The sequence below is a fragment of the Hippoglossus hippoglossus genome, chromosome 11 (genome assembly GCF_009819705.1).
Source record: "Hippoglossus hippoglossus isolate fHipHip1 chromosome 11, fHipHip1.pri, whole genome shotgun sequence".
Taxonomy (NCBI): domain Eukaryota; kingdom Metazoa; phylum Chordata; class Actinopteri; order Pleuronectiformes; family Pleuronectidae; genus Hippoglossus; species Hippoglossus hippoglossus.
In genome coordinates, this window is record NC_047161.1 from 4,127,338 (window position 1) to 4,142,654 (window position 15,317).

At 44.9% G+C, this 15,317-nt stretch overlaps 1 protein-coding gene across 2 annotated transcripts in view; it reads left to right on the forward strand.

Moving 5' to 3' along the window:
- The window catches only part of nedd9 (neural precursor cell expressed, developmentally down-regulated 9), a 29,606-nt gene that overhangs the window by 3,019 nt on the left and 11,270 nt on the right, over positions 1 to 15,317 (forward strand). For both annotated transcript variants that reach the window (XM_034600045.1, XM_034600046.1), the window contains exon 2: positions 12,227 to 12,634. In XM_034600045.1, the coding sequence (XP_034455936.1) occupies positions 12,227 to 12,634 (408 nt within the window). The remainder of the gene's footprint in view (positions 1 to 12,226; positions 12,635 to 15,317) is intronic.

Here is a 15,317-nt window from a genome sequence, read left to right on the forward strand (position 1 = left end):
CAATCACTGACTCTGTTATTATCCGTCACTGTTCATCTCCAGGTTCATTTTGTGATGCGCAGCCTTTTTACATGTCACAGCTCGATGCTCTTTTCCTTCTGTGGACCCTGGTTTAGCTTCTCAGCTCTTAGCAGCGTCTCAGGGAACGTTCAGATTGTTTGTGACACTTTATCAAATTGTCATCTGCTCCGTCTGCTTCAGTCTAAATTCTTCTTCACCATAAAAGGGAAGCAGACACTGTTTTCTCTCTCTCTCTCTCTCTCTGTGGTGCAGCACTATGCGAAGTGTGAAGATGATTCAGGCGCTCGGAGAAAAGTGGCTTCACTTTTTAACTGACTGTTTCCCTAAGTGCAAAGCTGCTGTTTGACAGCAGGGCTGTTTGAGCCGGACTCCAGACTTGACATAGCTCCTGCTGTAACGTGTGTAATTTGGGTGTTTTTTCCTCAGTGCCTGCTGGGCCTGGTGTCAGGGCTTGGTTGTGATAGGAGGGCGTGCTCACAGTGCATCTGCGTCATGGTCCTAACTGACTCATTGTCCTGTTGAGTACACAGCTCTCAGAGCCGGGGGAAGTCGAGGGTGATGGTGAAAGTGTGGGCGACATGCCAGTGAGCGTAGAGAGGGAGTAACTCAGACCTGATCTCTGTCGTCATTATTCATCCATAAAAGACGAAAGGTCTGTGGATGTGAATGAATGTGATCAACTCAGACGTTTGCTGGGTGCACAGATCCACAGCCTCTTTGACGTAGGCCCTCGTCTCCCTGTCTGTGTTTGCCTTGAACATTCAGACTTGATAAGGAAGTGCGTAGAAACCTTGCAGCCGCCTCTTTGCTCATGATAAACATATCTGCATTATGTAACACAGCCAGAGGAAAAGAGGGCGGCAGGGAGAGAGAGAAGCGAGGTGGGAAATCAGGCCTCGTCACGGTCAGATGACACATTTTGTGACAGAGCTGTGTTCAGCACGTTTCGTGCGACTCCCAGATCCATAGTAAGAGCTGTTAAAGTTTACAGTGTCACAGTTTACGACGCCCCTCTCTGCTTTCGCTCTTGATCCCAGCCATGATTAATTATTCACAGCTATATCAAGCTCTCCTTTTCACGAGGAGTGCTAATGTTTAAACAGAAGCACTAACGAGGTCGCCCCCCCGGCGGCGTCCGCCTCCATCACGTGTCCCTGAGGCGAGAGGCTGCAGTCTGACCAGACGCCGGCCTCCCTCCTCCTCGCTGACATCAGAGGTGGTTTCCAAACAGGTGTTCAGGTGTGAAGGCAAAGCTTTTTGTTCCATAGGTCACGTAATGCGTATAATCCCCGTGATGGGTCCGACAAACAGGCGGATCTCTTACAGTGCGAGTGGGGCCCAGGGATTTCTGAGAACAAGCAGCAGCATAGGAGATAAAGAAAGAAAGAGATGATGCCCGAGGTGGTTGAAAGGAATAGTTTGACGTTATGGAAAAACCGAGTGGTAGAGAGTTAGATGAGAGGGAGGCTGTTGGGTAGTTGTCATGTTGTCCTTATCTTTTTATACTGTCTATGTTGTTTATCATTGAGTGTTAGAAGTGCTTCTTTATAACAGAGCTAGGCTAGCTATGTTTCTGTCTTTACTCTAAGCTAAGCTAAGCAGCTACTTCATATTTAAAGTACAGACACGAGCATTGTATCAAACTTCTCGTCTCACTCTCCACCTGGAATCAAATGAGCTAGAATGAAGCTGAAGTTTTGAGGCGGATACTGTTCACGATATATTAGCTGATAGTAGTTAAATATTCAAAACCTCAACAACAATGTAGATACTGATCCCTGAGATTTGTAACCAAAAATACATACTGAGCAAAAGTCTTATTGTGAAATGTTTGACAAACTGAAATACCTTAAACCCAATGTGACATTTCACTTCGGCGACTACTCGTCACTTACGAGGTCAAATATCAATGTATCTGCTTCGAGCTAACATCGGGCATCCGTGTGTCTCTAAAGCAAACTTCCCAGAAAGTCAAACAGTTTCTTTAAAGTGCCGTGAGACAACTATTCACGAGAAATGACTTAAAAAAAGCCTCTTAGCCCAGAGACTTCCACAACCTTTCAAGTCATTCCTTGGTATCTGACGTAACTGTTGCAGAAATAGCTTCACAACCGCAGCGAGGAGTGATTAGGTGAACCCATACCTCGGCCAATATGTGTCTTTTCCTCAGCGTTTCTGCTTTTTTTTTCTTCAAGTGCTCAGGTTCCAGGCACTGGTCCAAAAGCAAAGGGAGCTGGAGGAGGGCAGACATTGTTCTGGGAGGGAGGAGGAGGATCTGTGATTCTGAAAAGGGTTGGGGCTGCAGAAAATGAAAGAGAGAGGAAGTTGGGGGGGGGGGACAAGAGGGCAAACAGAGTTGGGTGTATTGTCGGGGGGGGGGGGGGATGGGAGTTTGGGAGGTCTGGAGGGGGGGCGCCCCCGTGAGAATGAGAGCAACCCAGGCGTTGGTGCATGGGAAGGCTGCTCAGAAGATGCACATGATTGTTTCAAGGTGCCTCTTTATATAGTTAATGAGTCCGGCTGCAGGAAACACCAGGTTCAGCTCTGTTCTGTGTTTGTGTGCATGTTTGCTTGTGCAGGGCGGCGGCCTCGCACGGAAAGAGACATTTGTTTTAAAACAGAAAAAGATTTTAAACCCGAGAAAAACCCCAGATTGTTTTCTTTTTAGAGAAACTTCTGCAAGTTTTACACACTGAAGCACTTTAACGTCTTCTTTCCACTCCAAGGGCTTCTGACCCTTTCTATTTTTTATTACTACACAAAGTTGTGTTGTTATCAGGCTGTGGGGGTTGTGTTTTTTTTCTGTCCCTTTGCCGCTACGTTGATCCTGTGCAGGACTTTTTCCAGCGAGCGTGAAGAGCTTCTCCCCCAGCGAGAATGAATAGCAGTCGCTCCAGCACCCCCACCCTCTACCCCTCGCTGTGCCCTCGCACCATGAACCAGCCATTAACATTTTTTAAAACAGTCAGCAGGAGAGAGACTCTGCTGTGTGTTACTTTCATCCAGAGGCGGAGGGAGGGAGAGAGAGAGGGAGAGAGAGAGGGAGAGGGAAAGAGAGAGAGATTACCCAACGTCAGCAACAACGCAGATAATCATTTTCATGTTTGACCTTTGGCGGAAATAATTCTCGCCAACCCCCCCCCCCCTCAGATACTTTGCCTTGAGGAATGTCAACTATGTCTCAGGGTCATCTCTCAAGTCGTAGTGAGCCGCCTGGTTCGACCCTTCTGAAAATGTGTTTGGGGGGGGGGGGGGGGTGGAATCAACAGCCAATAAACCAAGAGGTAGATTGAGACGCTGGAGCTGTTTGGCAAAGTGATAGAAATGTCTGAGCATCTCAGTATATTACAGGATCTGACACCAGAGAATATTTGTAATTTAAAAATGTCAAACTATTATTCACTTGGTTAAGATTGTCAAGATTTAAAGTTTGTGTCCAAGTCGAATTCCCCTTTGGACAAATAAAGTAATCTTGAATCTTGATCATGAAGTTTTGAATCATTGCTTCAGTTTTTCTCAGAGCAGAAAATTCAAATTTTCTCTAGTTTCAGCTCCTTACATGTGAGAATTAGCTGCTATTCTTTGTCATGTATGAAAGTGAACAAAGTATCGCTAATGTGCAAACTCTGGCTCCAAATTTGCAAGATGGCCGTGGTCGTATCCGGGATAATTTCATAATTTCAGTAACTATACACGCAAAAATGAAAGATTCTCTAGAACGTCAAGAATATAGCCTTTTCTCTGTTTTACGTCACTGGAATTTAAATATCTTTGGATTTAGACTTTTCATTGTCACCTTGGATTGTGGGAGATGTTGTGCATTCAAAATGATATTTAATTTAAAGAGCCATGATTAAAACAAACCTCGTCTGAGCAAATGACAAGAAAATATTCATTAGCTGCAGCCTCAAATCAAATCTCGCTCATTAAAATTGCAAGAGACTAGAAGCATCATCAGTTAATTTTAATATTTAAAAGTCTGAGTCTTTCCCTTTTTTAAAATACAAAAGAGCCTCTTCTCATGTCAGGCAGCCTTCATGTTTCAAAGGGAGAAGATGGCAGCCTCTGTTGTTTGTCTATAGAGATCAGTGCGTAGCGTGAAATCAGGTGGACACTGGGGGGGAATCTCCATCTCATTGGCTATTCCTATATGTAAAGCCATTCAATGTGGCCCCGCGGAGATACCATGAGACATATTTCACATCTCCGCTCATGCCCCCCCCGGAGGGATTAGCTCCCATCTCTGGGGGTAACCACCGTGCAGTCATGTACCCTCGCTTGGCACCAGTGCCAGGCTTGGAAATAATCCACGTCGTCTCTCTGCTCCGCCGAGCCTGAGCGCTCGTTGGCCGGCGTCCCTGGAGTACAATCCGACTTCTTGTGTTTCTGATGTTTTCTCGACCCCTGTTGTTGCATTAAATTGTTTTTTTGTCAAGCCAGAGGTCAGCGTGAGCGACCGGACAAAAGCCCCTCGCGTAGGGATTCAACAGCATGGACGTTTGGGGTTTTTCAGTTTGAAGGACAGTTTCTCTTCCCCGCTGCTTTAAACAGGCCCAGGATGACTTGGCAGAACACGAGAGGCAACGTTGCACAATGTTATTTCCCCAGCAGCTCTTCCAGTTCACAGAATCCAATTCTTTTTTTATTGAGAGTGTATCTCCAGTGTGGCTTTCACGTCTAATTATAGGGTCGTACATGGCGCTCGGCACCAGAGCAAGGGAGTCCGAGATGTGAGACGATTAGACGAGGTCGGCCCGTAGCCTGGATCTCTTCGGGTTCGGCAGGAGGCAGGAAGTGCTGCAGGCTAAGGAGCGGGGCGGAAACAGAGGAGGGCGTCATGTCAAGTTACCTGGTAGTTTATGTGACAGTAATAAAAATAAAACGTCAGTGACGAATAGGCAGAGTGAGGAGGAGGAAGAGGACAGTCATCTCGCCAAGTTATTCAAATCACTTCCTGTGAGTTGAGTTAAAGGTGCATGACGACGATCCGGTCACGTCCAGCCCATGTTGTGTTTCATCTTGTTTTCTTTACTTCACAGTGCCTCAGAGTGATGGAAACTATCTGACAGGAATGAAAGGAACTGGGTTAAAAAAAAAAAGGGTTTTAGAAAATGTTTTTAATACCAACGTCATACTGAAATTTACCACCACAGTAACAAAATAATAATTTCCTTAAACCTCTGAAAACAGACGTCCTGCAGGCGGCCCCTTACTCGCCTTGGGAGAGATTTGCGCAATCCTGTTAAAATCCGATCTTTAAAATAACCCACTATTGCTATTCTCACTTTGAGGAACAAGCAGCAAAATAGAAAAAGTCCCATTTTTTAATTTGACCAAAGAAGCCAGACTTCTCAAATGCAGGAAACTGACCAATCAGAGCCTAGAACTCACCCAATAATCACAATGACTGTTACGATTCTGAAATCAGTGATGAATCTCTGTAGCATCTTTTGTTGACGGTTTCTAAGCAACAACGCATTTATTGCCACAGAGATGATAGTGAAGTTAAAGTCAGACTGAATAGTTCAATGTGTGAATCACGTCTGTGTGCTCAGAGTTATGACTCATCGTCTTTTTACACAAATTGCTGCAGTGGGGCGTCCAGTGTGTTCAGGAGCCGGCCTTAATGAGATCTGTCACATGCTGCTGTTCATCAATTGGGCCAAACTACAATAATCAACTTCCTGTGTCGCTTCTTTCCCTCTGAAACTCCTTTAGCAATATAAAACAAATGTGTATCTACCAAAAAATGTACAAGAGATGAGTCCAAATAAATATCAAATAGCATTGAAAAGATGAATACTTGTAATATACTGTATAGTTTTGCACTCGTGTGCATCAAATATGTTGAAAAAACAACATTATCAACAGTTAAATCTGTAAAAGTGTGAAACGAGCTGAGGTTTGATAAAATTAGCTTAAATTCACATTCCTGTCTTTATTTAGTTTTCAGGGAAACTCCTTGATTATGACACAGTTTTAGTTTTACACACACACACACACACAGTCACTGACTAAACAAGGATCTAATCTCTCAGATGTCTTCGAGCCTCTGTGGTTTGTCACAACTCGCCGTGTGCGTTCGATGCTACACGGTACACATCCTGTCGAAGAGACAGTTGCTATGCTGCCGCTGTAAAGAGCTTTAGTTTTCTCTTGCAGCGCCGCAGCTCGTGAATCACAAACGAGCGAGGGGAAGGTGGTGGGTGTCATATTTACCCTGCGGATACAATAGTCTTTTTATGCCGCGTTACAGAATGAATGGAGCCTTTTCTATCGGCTTGGAGGAGCTCGCTCGGCTGCGTCCTGACATTTGGTGTCCAATGAAAAACACAATCCGAGTAATTATACAACAATTTGTCACAAAAAACGAGAACAAACAAAGCGATGTGCTGCTGTGATCAGTGTCTGTGTGACGATGAAATAGCAGATCAATGGGCCACACGGCTAAAAAGAGCTGTTTATTGATCAGCTAGTTACAACTCTCAGTATTGATCTGCAGCTGCTTACGTAAGCTATTTGATTGGGAAGCAACACTGCATGTGTCGGATCAATAGACTGTATTTAATGATAGTGAAGCCAAATCTTCTGGATCGCCCCCTGGTGGCTGGCTGCAGTATAGCGGTATAGCAGTATGCACTCAGCGGCTGCAGGTCTGGTTGCAACCCGGCCCTTTGCGGCGTGTTTTCCACCATTTCTCTCTTACACTGTCCTCTCAATCAAGGAAAAAGTCCCAAAATATATCTTTTAAAAATGGAGCGAGACATTAAGATTGACAGGTGAGGTCTCGTGATTGGTTGAAAGTGTGTGTCAGCGGGAGCTGGATACCGCAGCTCCACACCAAATGACGTCAAAGGCTCAGTGTTGGCGCCCATATCCGCAATATTTTGGCTTCATTTTAGTACAGTGGCAGGAAGTGGAGACGCGTCTTCCATCTTTATATACACTCTATGGTCGGATCATGTTGTGCTCTAAACTTGTGACATGGACGTTTTTTTTTCCACGGGACTCTTTCAGAAACGGACGAGGTTAAAATTTCACTGAGCCTGCTGTGTAATTATGTTAATACATGGCCACTGGCAGGGCTTATAAAGAGGCTGTAATCAGAGGGTCAACCTTCCCGAGAACTGTCCAAATGAAGAAATTACCATGTACTCTGAGCTCTGAACCACTTCCCATGAGCCTTTCCTACCCAGAACCCTTCACACGGCCCATTTATTTGAACTGGCTCTCACCCGCAGCAGGCCGCACTCTAAGGAAAGACTTGTAAAAGTCATCAGGTCCTCATTATCGTCATTACTATAATTATTTTCTATATTTACCCATGTGAAATGAGGCCAAATGAGCGTATTTGAACCACCCCGGGACACGTGTTACAGTGGTACGGCCCTAATTTTCACACTGGCCCCCGCTGCAGAGGTACCGCTCAGCGGTCTTGCAGTTGGAGCGTACCACTTCTTTTCGGGAGCAGGCTGAGTTTGTTTGGGTTAAAAACATCCTCGTCTCTTTGAAAGCAGGACGGCTCCCGTTGCTGTGGAGACGCGGGTTTCTGCTATGCAATGTGGTGGTGTTCTTTGGCTGCAGCAGCAGGGGAATTTGAGTATTTGTGAGCTTGTTTAGCCAAAGCCACCTTCATTATTATTACATTGATGCGAACACCAGAGAGTCGGAGCCAAAACCACCCAGAGAGCACTTACTGAAAGCAAAGGTGGGGCAGCAGGCGGTGGAGTTACGTAAGGGAGTTTTTTTGGGGACTGGTCAGCATCAGGCCCTCGATTCAAACACAAATGAGAGGACGTTTGTACTGTTTGTGTTCAGGCGAGACACTGGTGAAAAAAAAGGTCCTTGTTAATGTAGAGAGGTGTGAGTCATGAGAGGGATTCACAGTCGGGGGGGGGTGAGGTCTCAGACAGCTGGGACCTCAGGCTGGATATCGTGCTCCAGGTGCGAATGTGGACGGCTCAGCTTTGCACGATTCTTCGCTTCCTAATGACAAAAACATACGAAGCTGTGAGAGATTCTCAAAGCCAGATGTCGCCAAGGGCTGAGCGAGACCCGAGAGACCCGAGGGAATATATTCTGTCAGGTTTTCAGTTCAAAAACATCTTCAGAACTGAAATGATAAAGAGATTATTTCAAGTAGCCAATCAACAGAGAAATGATTAGGAATTATTTTGGTTAATCAATTAATGGCAAAAACTTCCAAATAATGTTTCCAGACTCTCAAATATGATGATTTTATATCAGAATAAAGTGAATACAAAAGAGATTTGTAAATCCCCTAAGAAATCTTGATTTTATTTGACATTTCAGAGACTGAATGTCAATGATCATGGGAAAATACAATAATCTGTATTTTAAAGCAGTGCAACCTGCCAGCAAAGATTATCCTGCCCTCAGTTATTCAATGTTTTTGTAGTTTTGAACCAGCAAAGAAATCTGTAACTCATGAAGTGAGATTTCTACCGTCTAAGCCAAGAGACTATCTAAATTCAGGACCAGAAACCAAACAGACTGACATTAGGATGCAGCAGAACGTCTCCCGCCTCACTGACTTCTTACAGAAAACTTCCTGGAAGCTCGAACTCATCTGTGGGTGAAGGAGCCTCCTCCCTCCTCCCTCCCTCCCTCCCCCCTCCCTGACAAATGACAAACACATGTGTTTATAGGAGGATCAATGGCAAGTGATGGAGTCACTGTGTTGTGAGTAACCAGTGTTTATGCCAGAGAAGTGACGCCCGCTTTAATAGTCAGTTTCACCTGCTACGATTACAGCGGCGCGGCCGACTGAAACAAACAAAAACAGGACGACAGGAGCTGGGACTTCCCCCCCCCCGACTGCATTCCTTCAAAGGGACGTGTGTGTAGTTGTGGGTCATTACAGCAAACAACCTGTCGTTTCATGTTTCACGTGACCCTTCAGTCACCGGGTTTGGAATCTACTCCGGTTCATCATTGAATCACTGCGCTATAAATTTATATCGCTGTGTGTTTATCTAACCACAAGCTCGGCCCGGATAAAAACTGAACCGCAGTGAGAACAAGGTATAAATGTGTGAAAATGTGTCTCTGTGGTCACCAGAGTCACCACAACACATGATACTGTACGTGTTCGTGTTTGGTGGAGAATTATTCTCACAAACTCTGATTTCTGCACAAAACCAGATGGAGAGTCGTTTGCTCATTGGCTGATGGCAGCAGTGGTTAGAGAGCAAATCGTACCCCCTGTGGTCTGTAAATAAAGATGGACGCATCTCCACAGTGACAAGAGATGCATTGTACTAGATTCAGCAAGTAGACAATACAGAAATTAGGAAGTCAAGAGGGTGATAAATATGCTTTTGAGGGTTGTTAAAGTGTGTAAATGAAAATGTGTCACCGAGCTGTCGACACCGGGACACGTTTATCTTCCAGCTCACGTCTGCAAAGTGTAGCCGGAGTGAAACCACAGAGTCCTGTGGAATACGAGTGGTTTTCACTACCTCTTTCCTGCGTGCAGCGGTGCACGTGCCGGTTTGTGACAATGTGCACGTGTGGTTGGTGAAAATGACACTGGAGGCGGCAGCTGGCGGCGGCGATCAATGTAATTAGCGGAGACAGAGGAGGAGACCGAGGAGCATGAAAGGTGCTGCTCTTGTGTCTGTGAGGTGATTTCGATTCTCCCGAGCATCAAACACAGAGCAGGTCAAACACAGCTCCGCGTTGGGACCACATTGTCCACATAGGACGATTTAAGAGCAGTGGTGACAATCATCCAGGTTCTTAGAATTGTCTTTTAGTTATAACATTCGTGTGCAGTCTGCCTTTCTCTACAAAAACATCAGGCAATCCCAAATATTTTCATCTACCCATTGTTTTCCACTTATCTGAGATTGGGTTTGGTAGAAGAATATTCCAGACATCCCCCTCCCCATCCATTGTATCCACGATTTAAACAATTAACGGATTATGAAAAGCGATTAGTTCTCTGTAGATGCAGTAATCCTAGCGACTTAACATGTTTCCTCATATTTTCAAACTTCAGTATTCAGCGCTCGATTTCCCTCACAGTCTCGGAGCCCATCAGCTATCATCTGTCAAGGAATTAGCCTCCGGGGCAACAGCCAATATCTTGGGGCTCCCGGTGTAGCCTGTGGATATCCGAGCCAAATCTCAGTCTCGAGTCAAATGTTTCTCCACAAAACACAGAGAGTGATGTAGAATCGGTTCATACAGATTACCTCATCGATGTCCCCTGAACAAATAAACATCCATTTCATGACGTAGATCTCCGCGGTCACAATCAAGCTCCCAGCAGCTACTTGGCTGATGGGTGGCGGTTTGAGGGTTTGATAGTGCCATGGGCGTGACTGGCTAATGGCCCTCACACGGTATAGTGAGACAATAGCCAGGGAAGCCAGTGGGAGATAACGGTGCTTCGAGCAAAGAGTTTCACATGGGAACTGTCTGAATCAGGCCGGGGCAAAAAGAGGAAGGCCAAGCAGGGTTCAAGAAAGCCTCAAACCAAAGTGGACTTCCTGATTCCAACACCGAGCGACAAAAGTTTGAGGTGTTAACATGGGTTGAAAAAAAAAAAAAGCTTCTGATGGACTCTTCCTATGAAAACCCTCATGAAACCAGTTTCTTGTTTACATGTTTGTGGTAATCCTCAGTCTGCAGAAATATTTCCTTCTGATCCAAATGTCTATGTAGTGTGTTGCCTTCAGCTCCTTTCATCGGATACGACTGAGTTTAATCCGGCTCACTCCGCTGCGAGATAACAGCGTATGAGGATTCAAAGCGAGCAGCAGCGAAGCTTAAATCCCGCTGTCTGTTTAAAAGTTCATCTAGAATAAGGGAGAAGCTAGAACATGAGTGACACCACAACATAAATTCCTTTTACTGACAGTCGGGAGAAATATTCAGTGGTAATTGGAATAGCTGACCTGAATTAAGATGGGAAAGGGTCAGGAAAGTTTGCAAATACAAGAGAAAAAGCACAAGTAATAATAATAATGATAAATAAAGTAATTATTCATATTGAAGTTAAGCTGATAAATGTAAAAAGAATGAAATATTTTTTTAATTATATAAATATATGAAAATATATTAAGATAAGGTGCTGAAAGCTTACTGGAACATTTCTTCTTCAAGGTTTCCAAATTTAGAAATGAATGAATAATAACAGATGGGAGAGATTTAGAAAATTGAACCCCACAGTTCCTCTGTATTCCATTATGGGATATTTTAGAAGTTTTATTGCAAAACCAGAAGCAGCGAGAGTCAGTCGTTAGTTTGTGACTCAGTGTTCCTGGGTGCTGCAAAAAATAAGTGCTGCAAGGAACAAAGACAAGAAGGGGAAAAAGAAGTTAAGATGTGGTCAAGAAAAGTGGAGAGAATTGAACAACAGTCCTTTCTGGCAGCCCTTGCCTTTGAGCAAGGTGCTTAATACCCAATTGTATTTATAAAGAGTAGATTGCTGAAAGTATCGGAGTGCTGATGTGCCAGGTAGCTCCCAGAAGTTAAAGTTGTGTGAGTATCAAGCTGCTGAAAAGGAGTATTCATGCTCAGTTAACTCCTTCCCTGGATGAATGAAGGCTAAAGGAAAGAGACTGAAGCATTTACCGAGGCAATTAGCCTTAAATGCTTCTCTCAGACACAGAAGTGGCACACTCTGGGGCTTTTCCTATCTCCAAAATCTGTGGTTTTCAGCCATTATCCCTCAGCCATCACTGCCCCCTTTAGATAAATCTGCCCTGGAGCACGGGGCTGAGAAAATCCCATCGAGTTTAGATTCGGTTCGAAAGACATCTGGTGTGGCGCTGCAGGCTAATGGCAATCCTGCATGGTAATTAGAAGAGCAGGAACAAGTTCACCAGCGTGTCGATCACCAAACCTGCCACAGAGGTGTGGGAACGGGTGTTAGACTCTCGTGCTCGGAAGGAACATGATGTCCCTTATTGTAGAGGACTGGATAATGTTGATACCACTTTCAAGTCTGTAGAGCAAATATAAAGATGCAGTTAGCAGCCAGTTAGCTTAGCATAGGATAGGTTGGAAGACTGGAAACAGGGGAAAACTCCATGCCTAGCTCGGATTTGGAAGTTTTACATGGCTATGTCCATGGAACAAGATATAGGGTCAAAGTTGTTGTTGCAACTTGCTTCTTCACTTATAATTAGCCCCAAAAAAGTGTACTAACAGCATCTACTGTCTCTTTCTGCAGAACCTAATGGCCAAAGCGTTGTACGACAATGTGCCGGAGTCCCCAGAGGAGCTGGCCTTCCGCAAAGGGGACATCCTGACCGTCATTGAGCAGAACACAGGAGGCCTGGAGGGCTGGTGGCTTTGCTCCCTGCACGGCCGCCAAGGCATCGCCCCTGGCAACCGCCTGAAACTGCTGATCGGAGCGATGTTTGGCGCTCAGTCGCCATCGGGCGCCGCTTCTGCCACTGCCCAGTCTCCTCAGAGCTATCAGCAGAAGGCCGGCTCTGGATCTCAGGGGATCTACCAGGTGCCCCCGTCCCTCCAGAGTCCACAACAGCAGAGCCAGCAGGGCATCTACCAGGTTCCTCCTGGACAAGACGTCTACCAAGTCCCACCGAGGAATACACTAGCTGCTGACAACAGCAAGGTGAGAAACAGAATAATGTACTTCTCCATGAATAGGAGGCATTCAGTTTGCAAGAGTCTAGAGAATCTAATTCAATATGAGCATCTTACAGGAGAAGGAAAGACATTTAAAAAAGTGTAAATGTTCTAGCAGAAGCCCCCAAGTCCCAGTTTATCAATGATCTACATACAATTAGTATTCTACAGCGATAAAGAAAAGAAAGGGAATGGAGTGGGTTTACAGAAAGACAGAAAACTGATCCTGGTTCATTCCCTGACCTCTGGAAAAGGTTCTTGAGGATCAGAGAGGATTTGAAAACATAACATCCACTCTGGTGGGTGTGTCCTGCTCCAGTGAGTATGGGTATTAGATGTGATAGGACATGGCATATACACATTTACACTTTGACCTGTCGTCCTGCAGTCTGCCGCGGCTCTCGTCAGTGTGATTGCACACACACACAGAAAGTAGAAAGGCCGGACAGATTGTGGGTCTGTGATGTGAAAGGAGAACAGGGTGTGCCCGGCCTGGCGTTCACCACAGAGCAGGGTAGTGTTTTTGTGCAGGGCTCCCATATTACTTGTATATTGGCACATTGTGTGTAGCAGAGCCAGTCTAAGCCACAGAAGGGCAGTGAATGTGGGAACAACTCGTGGAAAAGCAAACAGCACGGAGCTGTTTTCTGGATTTTGGTGGAGCCCAGCTGCCTGAATATAGTTTTTTTTTCTGTTTTAAAATGCTGTACATAGTCACTGAGTAACCCATTGCACTACGATCGGTCATTTACAGTGTCGCTTCGTGCAGTGTGTCCAATATGTTTGTTTTATTGGCTATAGTTACGCTAGATCAGCAGATATGTCAGACTATGAATAACGCCTGTAATTTCGAAGAAGGATGACGATCAGATTTCTAGCGAGGCTCATTTTCTATGCGATTCACGTGCAGAGGAAGAACCTGCATAAATATTGTACATTTACTCATTTACAACACAGAGAAAAACAATCAATGTTTCGCAACTCGGTGACTGTGACTAGTTAACTGTAGCTTGAGGTGTCAAATATTAGCTTCAGCAACTATAAGCAACTGGATCTTAACGGCTACTTAGGTTCACTATAATTTTAGCTGATGATAGCAGACACAAGGTAACTTAAGCAACGATAAGAGACTGGATCTTAGTTAACGGCTTTAATTAACTACTACTACTACTACTTTACTGTTCTCTATTAATCCAGTTATTGTTATTTTCAGCAAACGTCCTCCTTTGAATGCACCATTTAAACAAGAGTGAGAGGAGGGATCCTTCATAAAATGGCCATCGCCAGGTGTGTGCTGACACAAAAGGGGGAAATTTTCCTGTTCATTCGACTGTTTAACTAGTTCCTGCACCTCGACCAGATCATTCCTCCAGGAGACGCATAGTAATTACATGCTGGATGAGATTCTGATGCCCCGAGGGTGTTTTTTTAGACAAATCAGCTCCAGTCATCGTAGAAATGAGCCAAGGTGAGCATTTTCGTAGGTAAATAGGCAGCGGGTGCCGGGAGCTTAGAGGACTTTGTTTGGTTCACTGCACGGCGTAAGTGTGATAAAGGCAGTCAGAGCCAGGGGCTGAGGGGGGGGGAGGGGGCTTGTCAATCAACCTGAACACTCGCACACATATGCACATGTGCACACGGCAGACCTGTCAACCAACACCTCTCTTTTCCACTAACAGGACTGGAGGCTTAACTGAGAAATGGTATTAAAAGCGACTTTGGTGATAACACGGAAAATGAAATGTTCTTCTAACGAGACTGCGTTTTGAGCTGTAATCATGTTATTGGGGAGATTAAATTAAGTCTTGGACGGTTTACTTTCCCTCCAATCTTATCAAAGTGCTGCCATTTGCAGTATTTGTTCCTGTCTATTAAATAAAAAGATTTTCACTGTGTGTTACACTTCACGTCTGTGTGTGTGCACATAGGAGTCCAGACAAGGCTCGGGTTTGTTTCCCGGTGACGTCTGAGTGTTGGACCGACGCACAATCAGTCTCTGTGGTCAGTGCTTTTAAAGCCAAACAGCAGTATCTGTAGTAAAACTGCAAAAGAACAGACAAAACAAGACCTGACAAAGCTGAAAACAGTTCAACTGGGAGTCATCACATGAACGTCTAGTTTAAGGTTGAATCATCCGGACTTGTGTTGCTCAGTTGAGGATATTATTAATAGGAATGCCTGAATGAACCAGCAGCTCCTTCCCTCAGAGTCACAGTATCCTGTGTCACGGTATTTATAGAGAAAGAAATGTTGTTGACGTGAAATCCAAACCCTAACCTTTGCTCCTCTAAACACCAAACTTGTTTACTACTGCTTGTCTTGGAAACCGTATTGATGATAGGCTGGGCGCTTTGACTCACGCTGTGTGCTATCTATCGACCCACTTTCTTGTCACGTACAAGTGTTCATGCAAACACACACACACACAGGCTTTCCAAATGATTATGGTGTCAGATGCGTCTAATGATAATCTAAAATTACTTTAAAGATTTAATTTCCTGTGTGTCCATCCCCATGTGTCACGCATGCATGCTCTCCTGTCTGCTGCACGAATCCTGCAGAATGCATCCTCGGGCTTTCACGCCAACTCTGCAGTGCAAATCCAGATTGGCGACTGGTTATTTTCTCTTCATGTGGTGTGGGGCTCTGGTATATAAAGGCACACTGAG